General features: G+C 43.9%; 2 protein-coding genes across 4 annotated transcripts; one reads left to right on the forward strand and one right to left on the reverse strand.

Moving 5' to 3' along the window:
* The first annotated feature begins 601 nt into the window (after positions 1–601).
* tpst1l (tyrosylprotein sulfotransferase 1, like) lies at positions 602–10357 on the forward strand. 3 transcript variants are annotated; one of them, XM_086177094.1, is made up of 6 exons: positions 602–649; positions 5317–5984; positions 6309–6467; positions 6573–6826; positions 8679–8880; positions 9778–10357. In XM_086177094.1, exons 2-6 carry the CDS (start codon positions 5577–5579, stop codon positions 9811–9813), a joined length of 1059 nt encoding a protein of 352 aa, XP_086033220.1. In that variant the 5' UTR covers positions 602–649; positions 5317–5576; the 3' UTR covers positions 9814–10357. The 3 variants fall into 3 exon arrangements, with proteins under 3 accessions (XP_086033220.1, XP_086033218.1, XP_086033221.1); XM_086177092.1 differs by lacking the exon at positions 602–649 and adding an exon at positions 1861–2120; XM_086177095.1 differs by lacking the exon at positions 602–649 and adding an exon at positions 1905–1923.
* Positions 9832–13562, reverse strand: LOC147216839 (pinopsin-like). The gene is made up of 5 exons (XM_086177096.1): positions 13111–13562; positions 12299–12467; positions 11341–11512; positions 11016–11249; positions 9832–10845 (listed from the first exon to the last, which is right to left on the reverse strand). Exons 1-5 carry the CDS (start codon positions 13451–13453, stop codon positions 10696–10698), a joined length of 1068 nt encoding a protein of 355 aa, XP_086033222.1. The 5' UTR covers positions 13454–13562; the 3' UTR covers positions 9832–10695.
* Between the last annotated feature and the right edge of the window lie 308 nt (positions 13563–13870).

Genomic DNA, 13870 nt, shown 5'->3' on the forward strand with positions numbered 1-13870 from the left:
TGGTATGATCTGGTTATTACCCGTAGGTTTGATTTGCATGTTTGGTTTTGGCAAAAGTTTTATGCCGGATGCCCTTCCTAACACAGCCCTCTGCATTTATCCGGGCAAGGGACCAGCTCAGGGAGACATTGGTCTGTGCTGCCTTGAGGCTGCATTAAAGGAAAACAAGAAAATAACAGGTTAAAAAGAACTGTAAATAGCACAGACATATAAAGGAGGAAGACTGGAACATATTTGTCTGAGCAGCAGGAGGCTGAAAATAGTACAAGAACCTATATACCTTGTGTTTTTTTTTCACAAAGTCAGCATGATTTTTTTGTTTTGTAGCGTTTTTTTGCACAGATAAAATCAGGGCATCTGCAAGGTTTCCAATGTCAAACATCTGTTACCAGTCATGGTTTTAAATATGAAAACTTTCATCACCTGTCCGCTGTGATTCTATTCAGTCTGTCAACTCTTCTTATCAGGGATGTTGTGAATTTACTCAGGACGGATATTCTCTGTAGCGCTGTGCGTCTCTCTGTCTGGGTCTTCCTGTCAGTATGTCTCATTTGTTTCCTGTTATGATTTACTACCTTACAAGGGAAGACATTTAGAGTATAGAAAACATGCCAGCCAGAGCTACAGCTGACCTTACTGGTACTAAAAAGTAAGTGTATCAATGCAATACTTTGATTTAGCCTTTTGTATTATGTATTTATACGTAATAATGTACGGGTTTGGTGGGAGAAAATTTTGAATTTTGACTACCAAATGAAGGGACCTAAAAGCTGAAGCAGCCAACTGGAATTTGACCACTATTGATTTCTAGTAAGTTTACTCAGTCTCCCTCTAGGACCAAAAAAAAGCCTACATCTATCTCTGTTTGACATTGCTTCTGATAGCTTGTATAAATATTGATAAGTTGATGTATTATTCTTCTATTAGACTATTAGTCTTCTTGTGACCAAGGGGGCTTTACAATTCAATAATGTGGCCTTGACAACTCGTGTTACCTTTTATGTTTCCTGGCTTATATTAATAATTAACGCTCACATTTGAAATATGGAACTCCGAATCACATATTATCAGAGGAGGGTTGATCTGGTCAAGCGTTATCATTTACTGTCTGCTTTTTTAGACTACTGTGAGAATTGACCCCCCCCCCCCAACTGTTTTTCAAATACATTGTGTTTACTTGGAAACTTTTACAAATCGTCAATCTAAGGTAACATGTCAGGCAATAGAGGCAAGCCTTTCAAAGTGAGAAAGTTAAAATAGTGAGAAAAACATGAGGGAAGTTAAAGTGGTTCATCGCCATCATGTGCAGTGCAAGAACCCTGAAACTGAAGGAGCCATTTGGAGTTAGGCCATTATTGATCTTCAGTATTTACATCACTTCCGATGTGACATACACACATCTCATGGGTGAATATTTATAATTTATAAGCCGAAGGTGAGCACATTTATTGCATACTATTATGCGAGCATTAGCTCTCTGTGTTTACATTGCAGCTTTTATTAATATATGGCCTGGGTGATTCTCCCATCTTTTTAAGTGTAATTCATTCTCCCACATGTCAGGGGAAGGTTATCAGAATCCGTTTTACTGATGAATAGATAAGTAAAACACTTTAAGAGGTGTTGATATCCGCTGAGTCTCTGCCTCCTGTTCCATCTCCCCGGTGGGCTTTTAGTGTGAACGTAACAATCGATGAGGTAAAGTAATTTTAGCCGCGAGTACGAGAGAAAGGAAAACTCGGGCATTTCAATACGGCGGACCTGCCCTTTAACGTCTCGACCAATAGGAATCATCAAAACATATGCGAGGCAGAATTTTGACCAATCGTCTCTCTTCTCTCACCGCTAGGCTGCGCTCGTGTCAACGGATCTTTTTCTTCCCTCTCCGTCTCCTCCGTGAATGTCGTTCGCCTACTCGCGGAGGTAAAGTTGCCGATTTCGGCGTCAAAATGTCCCGTTATTACGTCGTTTTAAAGCCTTAAATGTCGCGTCCCGCGGTTTTTCCCGGCCACACGCTCTCCCCATGAGAAGAAACAACAGCGCGGCCGTCGGACTCAGCCGTTTCTGTCCGAGGTTCATGGTTCCCCTCCCGTTGTCTCTTGGCAGTTTCTCGACCGTTGGTGAGTGAGAACCCCCGTTTGCCGATGTTGTGTGTTTGCTGTTCGTTAAACGGTCACCGGCTAGACGCGGGCTGTTTGCCCCGCAGGCGGCCGTCGGTGTGGAGGTGGACGCGGGTTCCACGGAGTGTGTTGACTGCGGGTAGGTCATTCACCTGGAGGCTGCCCGCCCGCCTGCGGTGCATTTTTCATGACAAGACGGATCATCCAGCTCGCCAGATGTTCATGGCCGCTGGGCCTGGGTTTCCTTTTTTTTTTCTTTCTTTCTTTTTTTTTTTTTAACCACGGTATTAGCCTGTGTCTGCACACAAACAGTCGCCTCTGCACGGGGCATAAACAACAACAACAACAGAAAAGAACAGTCGACTGAATGATCTATTTCTCGGGAAAACGGGCGAATATGTCCTACAAATGGCAAGATCATTTCAAAACGTCTGGAGTGCTAAATTTAATTATTAGCTTCTTAAAGGAAATCCATCAAAAGGCTGATTCATGTAAATGGCATGGGCGCCCCGGCGGGATCGATTGCATCACAGCGGCAACGCAAATGACATCCCCCTAAATGGCCCATTACATGAATCCACGACTCCCAAACGGATCCGTTAAGATCTTGACATCATGGAAATATGTTTTTGTGTCATATTCAATGTCAGCCGTAATGCCGTTCCACCGTAACGCTAAGTATCTGGATTAAGTGCATGTGCTTTTGGTGATCGGTGATCTATGTTGTGTCAATGGGAAGATGCGGGATTAAAATGTAGCCGATAATGGGAGATTGGATTACCATGAGTAGAGGTAAACCGGGAAATATCCATCCTCTGAACGCATAGTTCAGTTGCTCCTCGTGTTTTGCAAAAAAGGCCATGACGTCGCAAGGCCGTATTTTTTCTTCTCTCCCTGGGAGGGAGTCTGCAAAAACGGGGCTGATCGGGTAAACTTAGTCACGTCTGAGGAGGGATGAAGGATAAAGGGAGAGAGAGAAAACAGGCCACGTCGTGTGTAGAAAGGAAGTGGAGTAAAGGGATTCATGTCGTAAGAAAAAAAATATGCTAAGCTTCACGTCAGTTAGATAGAGGATGAGGTGGTACTCTTAATACCAACACTGGCAGTAACCTTTGAATTCATTTACAACATTCATATATTTAAACAAAGTCCCGTCTACGATAGGCCCAATCCCTGGATGACTGGGAACCCTCACAGAAGCTATGCATTGAAGGGACACTTGATATAGAGGAGTTTTGACCATTCGATCTAATTTACCATCATGTTGTTGCTCTGTTGTTGCTGTTTTCCTGCTTGTCCTCATAAGAACTATTGATATGCGGCGTTTCTTTGTTTTTCAATTTATAAAGTGGCCATTTAGATCGGACTAACTTGTAACATGTCAACCTAAAGCATCAGCATAGTAGTTTAGTACTGGAAGCGTTTTAATCTCTCTTAGAAGACCCATTACATTTCCATATTAATCTTCTGGCTACTAGACATACCATGACTTAATGCTACGTCTAAGTATTCCTTCCAGGTCAGACTGTCCTCATTTCCAGATGTTTTTCCTTTTTTTTCCCCGTGTTTTTGCTTTCGAAATGATTTTTTGAAGGCGGGCTACTCTAGCCTGGAGAAAGGAGTGTACCCCACGTGGCATCCAGATGTAAGACTCCCTCCAAATTCCCTAAGAACAAGGAAAAAAATCCTGTAACATGAGTCCCCACTGCAGTGTAATAAGTATTCTGACACGTTAGAGAAATCAAGTCCTTAAAATTAACTCTACTCAGATGATTTCATAATTCTATGCTTCTATGGTTGAGGAAATGGAGGTTAATGAAACTTCTTGTTTTGTCACTGAAGATGGAAAAAGGGGATGTTTCTGAGTGGTTCATTTGGTCAATAGTAATCCGATCTGATAAAGATTGCTTTGTGTTTCCGTGTGGCAGAAGCTGTCAATGGGAATAAAAACATGCTGAATCTGTAATTAGTGGCCTGCAACACACTGCGCGAGAGTGTGTCTGTGTTACATGCTGCACTGAACTCTGATATGGCTGACCGGCCAGTGACTCCCCAGAGGAACGATGCAAAATGAGCATTTTGAAAACAAAGCAGTGATGAGTTTCAGCTCCTCCAAGTATTCTTGGCAAAGTGACAAACAACTACCGTTCCATAATGCTTCCAGACATCCCCTTTCCTGGTGCAGGAAACCATAAAGGTTCATTTATTGGGAAATTGAAAGGCAGTCTTAGCATGTTTGTTTTGATCCTCTGATTATTTTTCTTGCAGTATCAAATGGCTTCAGCAAGTAGCATAAGAGACTTAATGCACTCACAGAAGGATACACTTTATATTTGAGATGACTATAAATGCATTCAGGGAAAATATGAAGACATCAAATATACCAGCTGAGCCTTACATCATCATCCAAAATGTGTTGTGTGTTATTATTACTTCCCTTACCACTTATTACTACTACTGCTTATACCATTACTGAAACTTGTAGTGGTAGTAGTACTGGTGGCGGGACTAGTGGTAGAAGTACCACTACTACTAGTAGTAGTAGTAGTAGTAGTAGTGCTACTTATCACCATCATAATGATATGAAAGCGTTAACTTAGTTGTGATGAAAATGTTTACAATTTCAATAAAAAAACAGTATCAGCAAATTTTAACTATTCTGAATATTTTTTTGAAAAGCATTGAACACATGTTACACTCCAGGCAAATTGATTAATATTGGGGAAAATTAATAATATTCTATTCAGAAGTTATGATTAATCATCTATAAAAGATAAGCTTGACACAAACTTAAAAAGCAAATATTTTAGGGCGGTCTTGTTTGGTGATGAAGAGACCAGAAGTTATATATATATATCTATATATATAATTTATACACATATACGATTTATTTATTTATTAAAATTATCTCTATTTCATTTAATGAGTATTTTTTTTTCCTTTCACCTCAAATTAATGATTTGTCAAAATTGGCAAAGAAGACTAACTATTTAAGAGTTAAAAACTAATCAGCAGATGAATGGGCTGTTTGAACTTTGACTCAAACACTCAGATGGCATCTAAACAGTTCTTACTCTTTTACGCAGAAATTCTTCTTTGGAAAACCTGTTTTTTGTAAGATTTTCAGTCCTGGAGGGAAATGGTGTCCTGTATGGGGCTTTTGCAGAGGTATAAGGTGTTGTTTTTTGTGTTTCAGGTATAAAACATGGATAAGACATGTGGCCTGCTGTGATACACAGCAGGTCTGGATCCTGCTCTCAAATACCAGAGCTGAGGAGCTACAGAGGATACAAAAGTCCCCTCGGCTCCCACTTGAAATTCTCAGCCAGACCCTGCATCTTCTCGCTCTCCCTCCGTACTCTCCCGGCTCTCCTGCTTGCACTCATCGTCGCGGTCAAGTCTCCCCCGTGCCCCTGAGAAATCTTTTATGTTCTGAATCGCAACCTCTCAGCAGCCATGAGGAACACCAGATCGAGCCTGCTGCTGGGCTGCATTCTCTTGTGTTCGGCCTCACTGCTCTACCTGGGCATGAGTGGAATGGATTGCCCTCCTAAAAGCCACCGTCACCGTTGGATGGAGCTCAACATGGCCTCAGCCAATCAGAGCCTGACCATGAACGACCACTTTCCTGAGGATACTCCTCTTATCTTCATCGGTGGTTTTCCAAGGAGCGGCACAACACTTATGCGTGTCATGCTTGATGCTCACAATGCGGTGCGTTGTGGAGAAGAGACCCGAGTGATTCCTCGCCTCTTGACTATGCGGGCCTCTTGGATCCGCTCGGCTAAGGAGAGAGTGCGACTAGACGAGGCCGGCGTTACCGACCAGGTGCTGGACTCAGCCGTCCGAGCTTTCCTGTTAGAGGTGAGGTACAATCTGCTCGGTGCACCCGTAAACCAGAATATATAACTATCTACATATGTAGTTATATATTTTAAATTCTGCTATATATTAGCATTATATTATATACACACACATTTAATTTTGACTTCGATGAAACAGTTTTTGCTCCGCAGGCAGTAAGGAAAAGTGAAATTTAAAGGCTATTTAGCATCACTAGCTAGAGTATTTCACAGTACAAACAGATCTCAAATGAATTGTATTTGGCACAACAGCTATTCAAAGTCTTGGATGTTTCATTGTGTGTTGTATTGTATGTTTATGTGTGCATTTATTCATGTGGTGCAGGTGATAGTTGGTCACGGGGAGCCGGCTCCTCGCCTTTGCAACAAGGATCCATTCACCTTGAAGTCGCTGTCATATCTGGCACACCTCTTCCCCAAAGCCAAATTTGTGCTCATGCTGCGAGACGGACGAGCAGCCATCCACTCTGTGATATCACGCAAGGTGTGATTATTGTATTCGATTCACAGCAGCCATTGATTCCCCCCCCCCCCCCCCCCCCCCTCGCCTTCCTGTGCCAGTCTCATGTGTCTCCTCCTTCGCTCGCAGGTGACAATCTCTGGGTTTGACCTGAACAACTACAAGGACTGTCTGACTAAGTGGAGCAGCGCTGTGGAGACCATGTTCAGCCAGTGCCTGGCAGCTGGGGAGGCCAGGTGTCTGCCCATCCACTACGAGCAGCTTGTCCTCCAGCCCGAGAAGGAAATGAGGAAGTTGCTTCACTTTCTAGATCTGCAGTGGGATCCATCAGTCTTGCACCACGAAGAGCTGATTGGAAAAGCTGGTGGTGTGTCACTGTCCAAGTGAGTATTTGACACGTGCATGTTGGGCGCACGGACCAAGGTGATTCCATGAGTGCTGTTAATGAACCAGCTTTGCAATCTTTAACTCAAAATAAACAGGCTTTCTCTTCCAGAACTACTCACATTAATAGGTTTCTACCGTATGATAATGATAATACCAAAAATATTTGGTCGTAAATACTTTTTGATTTTGGCAACCGAAAATAGGTGTGAAGAAAATACTTGGAATAGGTTCATAAATGGGTCTGGATTGTTTGGCAGTACAGTATGTGACTGGAGTGACACGGAAAATTTGAAGCATTTATTGATTGACCTAAAAGAAATCCTTTTGTTTTTCTAACAGCCTTGCGCTGATGACAGGGCGGCCTGCCTGGTCACTGGACTCCGTCCGCATTCTATTAAGTGACCTGCACAGATCACAGATTTACTAACATGAACTCCCCGTTCAAGGACTCAACCGCTCAGACTCGGCGTGTTAAAAGAAACAAACAATGTTGTTCAAGTCATTTCCTGATTTCCATTAAAACATCCAAATACAGAAACCCAATTCTAATTCTGAGTACACACTCTCATAGAGTTGCCCACTAGTGTGAAATGTTTGGATAAACGAAACAAGTCACAGTTGTCTACAGTTAAAGAAGAGCCTTGTTCTCAGAGCACCCGGTGTCATGTGACGGTCAGTTACTATTTTTAAATAGCTGGTAAATTTTTTTCAATTAAAAACAATTTGGATTCTTAATTGGAAGAGAACACAGTTCATGTTTACGTTTGGCCTGACTTCAAATAATCATGTTATCCAACATTCAGGTTTATTTGTGTTTTTTTTCTGCCATAAAAATATAAACAACAGTAGAGATATAAATTCGATTGATCGTGATTATCTCTGAGGCCAGTTGAACGATCAACGACTGTTCTGAGCACCGCAGCCCGCGCCTCTGTTGGACCTCTTGTATGCTTGACTTTGGCACTGCCTGACCCGTGAGGTCTTTGGTTGCCTGGGACACACGCCGAAACCTGATGACAGGCATTGATCTTTTAAAAGGCTGAAAATGTTTGTGCCATCAAAATATATTGCTGCAGATATAGCAGTGGCCCCACGTCACTTCACTCCATTTCAATTGGACAGCTATCCCCGGCATGATATTAGCTATCATACTAATAATAACAAATAAATATATTAACGATCTGGTTTAAGTTTACATTACAATAATCAACTGAGCCATAAACCATGTGTGGCATTAAAAATGGTTTCAGGTTCTCCTACAATGAGTGTAACGGAGTGTTACCGGAGCAGCATTCAACGTTTTGGCAAGGTGTTTTCACTCCTCGCTATTGATAACACACCTAACAGGACAAAACCACGAAACCACCCGGGATGGTGCCATTTTCTTTTTGTTTCGTTTTGTTTTTTTATCAGCCCAGCCAAACCTTTCAAGGTCATGTCGAGCTTTCTGGCATCCCTGTGTGGATCTCTTAATTTGAGTCGCTCCACTTATCTTTCAGTGTCGGGCCGAGCAGCCGCTGGTAAGATGGGAGCTCGGCGGATTTAGTTGAAATGCGTCGGCTTCATGCCGCAAAATCCAAACTTGCATTTAGAGGATTTAGGCCAAGTTCTTAGAGAATAAGCAGCCCTGCGTGGATTGGTTATGCAAGACTTGGCGCTTGATTAGTTAGACCGTCAGAAATGTGATTTATCACCGAAATGTGTTTTAAAGCATTTTTCTTTTACCAGCAGTGGGCATTTACAGAGTTGTTTGGGATTTATCTAAGGACTCTGTCTGTTATTGGACTATTAAATTTTAAAACTTTCTGCCAGTAAAGCACAAGCTGACCTTCCATTTTCCCTTTTCAGGGTCGAGCGTTCGACAGATCAGGTGATGAAACCCGTGAACACAGAAGCCCTCTCCAAATGGGTGGGCCACATTCCCCCAGATGTTATGAACGACATGGCTGAAATTGCCCCCATGCTGGCCCGCCTGGGCTACGACCCCCAGGCCAACCCCCCGGACTACACAAGACTAAAGGCCAGATTATCCCAGCACAGCTTCTTACAGGTCAGAATGCACACTACTGTGTTTGACTGATTTTACAGAAGAAAAAAAACACCCATTGTTTTGTTCGAGAATTATGCAAAACCTCAATACAGTCTCTTACCTGTGAGGTGAAACTGAGAGAAGCAGTGAAACCTCGGTCGGTTTGCTGCCGAGCGGGTTAAAAATGCAAGGAAGGCACCGATGTTTAAATATTTATTGGCTCACAGTAAGTGGTTGAATAATGAGGCTTGATAATGATGATGCACAATGTGGGAAATGACAAACAAAATCAAATGAATATTACAACAAATCCATTAAATAATTAGGAAGCAACCAGTATTATATGACAGCAATTTACTTGCAATGGTGTTTTCTTTGGGAGGGGCGGTTGTACTTTAAAATCTGTTTTGTAAAAAGCTGCAGACAAAAGTCTGCACACACAGTGACATGCTATAATAAGTCAGCGCTCCAACAGAGCTCAGCACAATGAATAGTTTTGCAGGCTCAGCGTCCACGAAGGTATGAATTCACACAACTGGGATCACATGAACCAGTTTTTCTCGTGAGTGTGGTGGATCCTCGCACAACAATGCCAGTGAGCAGGAGAAATACCGGTGGGGTGATTGAAGAAGGGTGTGGATGGATGAGTGACAGTCTATTCCTGGAGCCGCAGGGTTCTTTGTGGTTGATTTTATTTTTTCTTTTAATGTAAGTACTCCTCAGAGGCTGCGCTTGACTCTTAAAAAAAAAAAAAGTAATGCGAGCGCATGACTGAAGTCACAAAGGGCATTGCAGCAACTCCACTTTTAGTCAAAACATCCCATCTGTGTATCACATTTTTATAAAACAGTACACATTGAGAAGCTGAAAGTAAAGTCTGACCCCCCCCTCGCCTCACCCCTTGTTTTCTGCTCTCAGGGTTTGAAAGCAACAGAGAGACAACACTCCAGCTAAGAGAAAGAGGAGAGCGGCTTTTACCATTCCAAGACGTGGACTGCACCTTATACTCGAGACTTCAAAGTCCGGCCGGAAATGATTCATCTCACGGGGAAGTTTTTAGTGTTTTTGAACTGTGTGTGTATAAAAAACAAACAAACAAATAAAATCGTGCGCCGTGTCCATGTCAATACACTTCGTCTCATCGAGCAAAAACGTCGGCTCTCGCATCCTGTGGACAAATCTGCTCAGAGAAGGTCGTCGCCACTCTCACACCGACACTCGGCGCGCCAGTGAAACGGGCGGCGTCCTCTCACCACGTAACCACAAGTAACACGCCTTCATCACCAATGTGAATGTGTCTTTCATTTGACTGAAACTTCATTCAGTGTTCATGAAGCATAATGACTGTATATTTTCTAAAAGACCTACGTATGTCTATTTTCTTAATAAATTATTTTGGTGTTGATCATTCATTCAGCAATTTCAGGTCATTCACATGATGTACCGAGGCTTTTGAATTGTTGAACGTTGTCAAACGTAAATAAATAATGTCACCTAATGAAGCGGGTTCCTTATTTTGTTCGGACGTTCTTCGGTTAGATCTTATCAGTGGAGATTTAGTTGTCAGTATCAGCGCCCTCTAGTGTCAGAGAAATGACACGTTGCAGAATTGAGATCACTGATTACAATCAAGGCCAGTTTTTCCACCGAAAAACTGCTTGATTTAGAAATCAAGCAATCACGCTCCGAAACACCATATACATATTCTGAAGATGTAAAACCCTCGAACGCTCGCTTCTTGGGAAGTTGGGAGGGGAAGTTCGTCATGATTTCATGCAAAATATCAGATGAAACAACCAACTTTTTAAAAAGAATTCAACATTTGACCTGAATGATTCAGACTGAAGAAGTTAACATGGCCCGCGGTTTATTTTGCACCTCCGTCGGCAGGTTCTTGTCTGGAAGCTGCACGCCCGGCAGCATGTGATGGTCTGTCGGCAGGAACTCTGAGCTGCACCCAATCATGTAGAGGAAACACCTGGTAAACTAGATATAAGATAGAAGACGTGGTTTAAACTGCGAGGATGAGTTTATAAACGCGCTAAGCTTTTGTTTGCAGTTTCTCCTTTAAAAGTTTGTCTTTATTCAAGAAGAAACTTTGCATTTTGACCAAAATAAACTGGGGGTTTTGGAAACAAGCAGCAGGGAACTGTTACCTGGTGGTTGAGCAGAACATAAATGACGGGGTTGAGAACGGTGCTGCTCTTTGCGAGCAACGCTGGGATTAAACTCTGGGCCGGCGCCACCGAACCGGGCCGCCCGAAGGAGGAGAGCAACGCCACGACGGCGTACGGCATCCAGCACAACAGATAGGCCGTCACCATGGCGACCACCATCAAAAGGACGCGGCCTTCCCTCCGCTCTGCCGCGATGGGCTCCATCCTGGTGACCTGGACAAATAAATAAAATACAAGCCCACTGATGGACACACAGCGACGCTCCTCGGGGTGGGAGATAGAAGTAGAAGGCGAGGCCGCTCACTTGTCTGGCCAGCCTCCGAACGGCCAGCAGGATCTGGCCGTAGCAGAAGAACATAAGAAGCAGAGGCAGGAGCAGGCAGAAGACGAACAGGCAGCCGATGTAGGAGCGAGATGCGGCCGAGCGCTGCTGCCACTGCACCGAGCAGATGGTGCCTGGGCCTTCCGGCCCATAGCTGGGCCACAATCAATCAATCAATCAATCAATCGATCAAACATCCGTTCACATCACTCTTGTAATTCAAGCAAAAGAAGCACAAGTCATTGACGCGACAAAAACATTTCAACACGAGACAGCGAAAATCGATTTTAAGTCTAAAATGGTAAATAGTTTCCACTATTATGGCTCTTCAAAGTGTTCTACACTTAGCACACGCATAGGAGAAGCAAAAAAATCGAACCCCCAATCCTGCGATTCCAACCGTGTCACGGTCACCCGAACGCACCGCTCAAATGAAGTTTAAAACATGAAGTATGAAAACAAAAAAAACAAAGAAAAAAGGGGGCAGTAAACAATCATTCATTTATACTCATTTATTCATTCTCCTGATGTTGTGCCAGGTCACATGGGCAGCCATGTGCTCCAGCATTTCCTGGGAAGCCTGAGGGTTTTCCAGGCCGGGGGGGGGGGGGGCGACATTCAATCCTCGCAGCTTGTCGGGGCGTCCTGCCAGCCGGACGTGCCCCAAATGCCACCAAAAGGAGGCGTCCTTATCAGATACCCAAACCTCCCCGTGAGGGCGGCGGGGCGGCTCAGCGGTTTGTATCCCAAACCTCCCTCTTTTCCCGTCATGAGGCCCAAAATTCAAGTTGGAACATACAGAACTTCATATTCAACCTCTGATGCAGCAGAAGAACAACCCATCTTAGAGACGTCAAATCGTGAAAATTAAAGACAATTTAAATGCAGCTCATTGCATAAACACAAACACACACACACACACACACTGGCACACACAGACCTGCTCCAGCCCAACAGGGGCGGTACGGTCCAGACCAGGGAGTAAATCCAAGAGGCAACCACGGAGATCCGGGCCCTCAGGAGCCGGCGGGAGTCCGGCTTGGAGCTGCGGAGCACCACACGGTATCTCTCAAAGGACAGCAGGGACAGAGAAACCAAGGACACCATACCTGCCGGGGAGGCGGCACGTAACTGTGTAATAACCACATGACAGCTACGGATACATCCTTATTGACTAACTGAGGTTTTATTGTAAGCAACTTTGCCTCCACTCAGCAAGGATTTTTTTCACCAAATGTAAATGGAAAAAAAATCACATGGACATCTAGAAATGGGCTCAAATGTTGAATGAGGCTATTAATCAGATAAGCTCACAAAAATAGATATAGATTTATAAACAAAAAATGCAGAACTAATACGATTATTTAGATAGATAGATAGATAGATAGATAGATAGATAGATAGATAGATAGATAGATAGATAGATAGTCAGTTTATTTATGTTAGGAAGACACACACACACACACACACACACACTCTGCTGGCACTGTAAATTTACTGACAAATGTTTTTTTCTTCTGGGCGAATCAAACGTTCATCTCTACAGTCAGATGTTGAACTCCAGCAGCAGTGAAGGCAGATCAGATGTAATAAACAGTTATAACTCAATAATAATCCCTTCTGACTTCATTCTAGTTGTATTAAATAATCTGTGCATTTCATCTGAAAGCCTGCCAGTGACCCAGTTACCACCTTTTTTTTAACAATTCATACATGTGCTGGTCTCTAGCGGGTTTTAAAGTTCACACTCACCGAGCAGTGCGTTGGAGAAGCCGTACCAGCGGCATCCGGACGGCCCCGTCGGCCACCGGCCGCGGACGCTGGCCGCGAAGCTGAAGGGCGTCCCGAGGATGCAAAGCATCATGTCGCTGGCGCTGATGTTGATCAGCAGCAGGTTGCCGGGTGACCGCAGGCTGGGGAAGCGCGAGAAAACGGCAAGAGCCACGGAGTTCCCCAGGAAACCGAGGACCAGGATGAAGCCGAGGACCACGGCCGCCGCCGTGTGACCCGCCCGGCCCAAGGCGCCCGAGGGCGGAGGCCACTCTGGGCCGAGCCCGGTGCTGATGTTGTTGCCATGCTGTGGGCCTGTCACCATGGCAACATGTCTATCATTTGGAGAAAGTTAAAAAAGGAGGGAAGGAAGGGAAGAAAGAGGAAATGACGAAGGAAATGATCAACGAACAAATAAACAAAGAAAAATAAGGAGCGGGGAACAAAGGCAGTCATGGAGGAATGGAAGGAAGTGGGGGAGCTCCCACTCTAAATTCCACATGGGGGGGCGTGACGGCTCTCCCACCCATGCAGAGAGAATCGTGCCAGTCCTTCACCCTGATTTGGAAATACACTGTAACTACACTGTTAGACACTGTAGTGACACAAAGACCTCGCCGTATGGTTGGGACTTTTCTTTTTTAAATGGCGTGCCACCTGCCATCAAGTCAGGTGCAACTGTGGCTTGAACCAGTCGAAACGTGGGTCTTTTTTTTTTAAACTTTAAAAAAAGCATTTTGAA

The sequence above is a fragment of the Fistularia commersonii genome, chromosome 29 (assembly GCF_037954325.1).
Source record: "Fistularia commersonii isolate RoL2024-O1a breed Wild chromosome 29, RoL_Fcom_v1.0, whole genome shotgun sequence".
NCBI classification, from domain to species: Eukaryota; Metazoa; Chordata; class Actinopteri; order Syngnathiformes; family Fistulariidae; genus Fistularia; species Fistularia commersonii.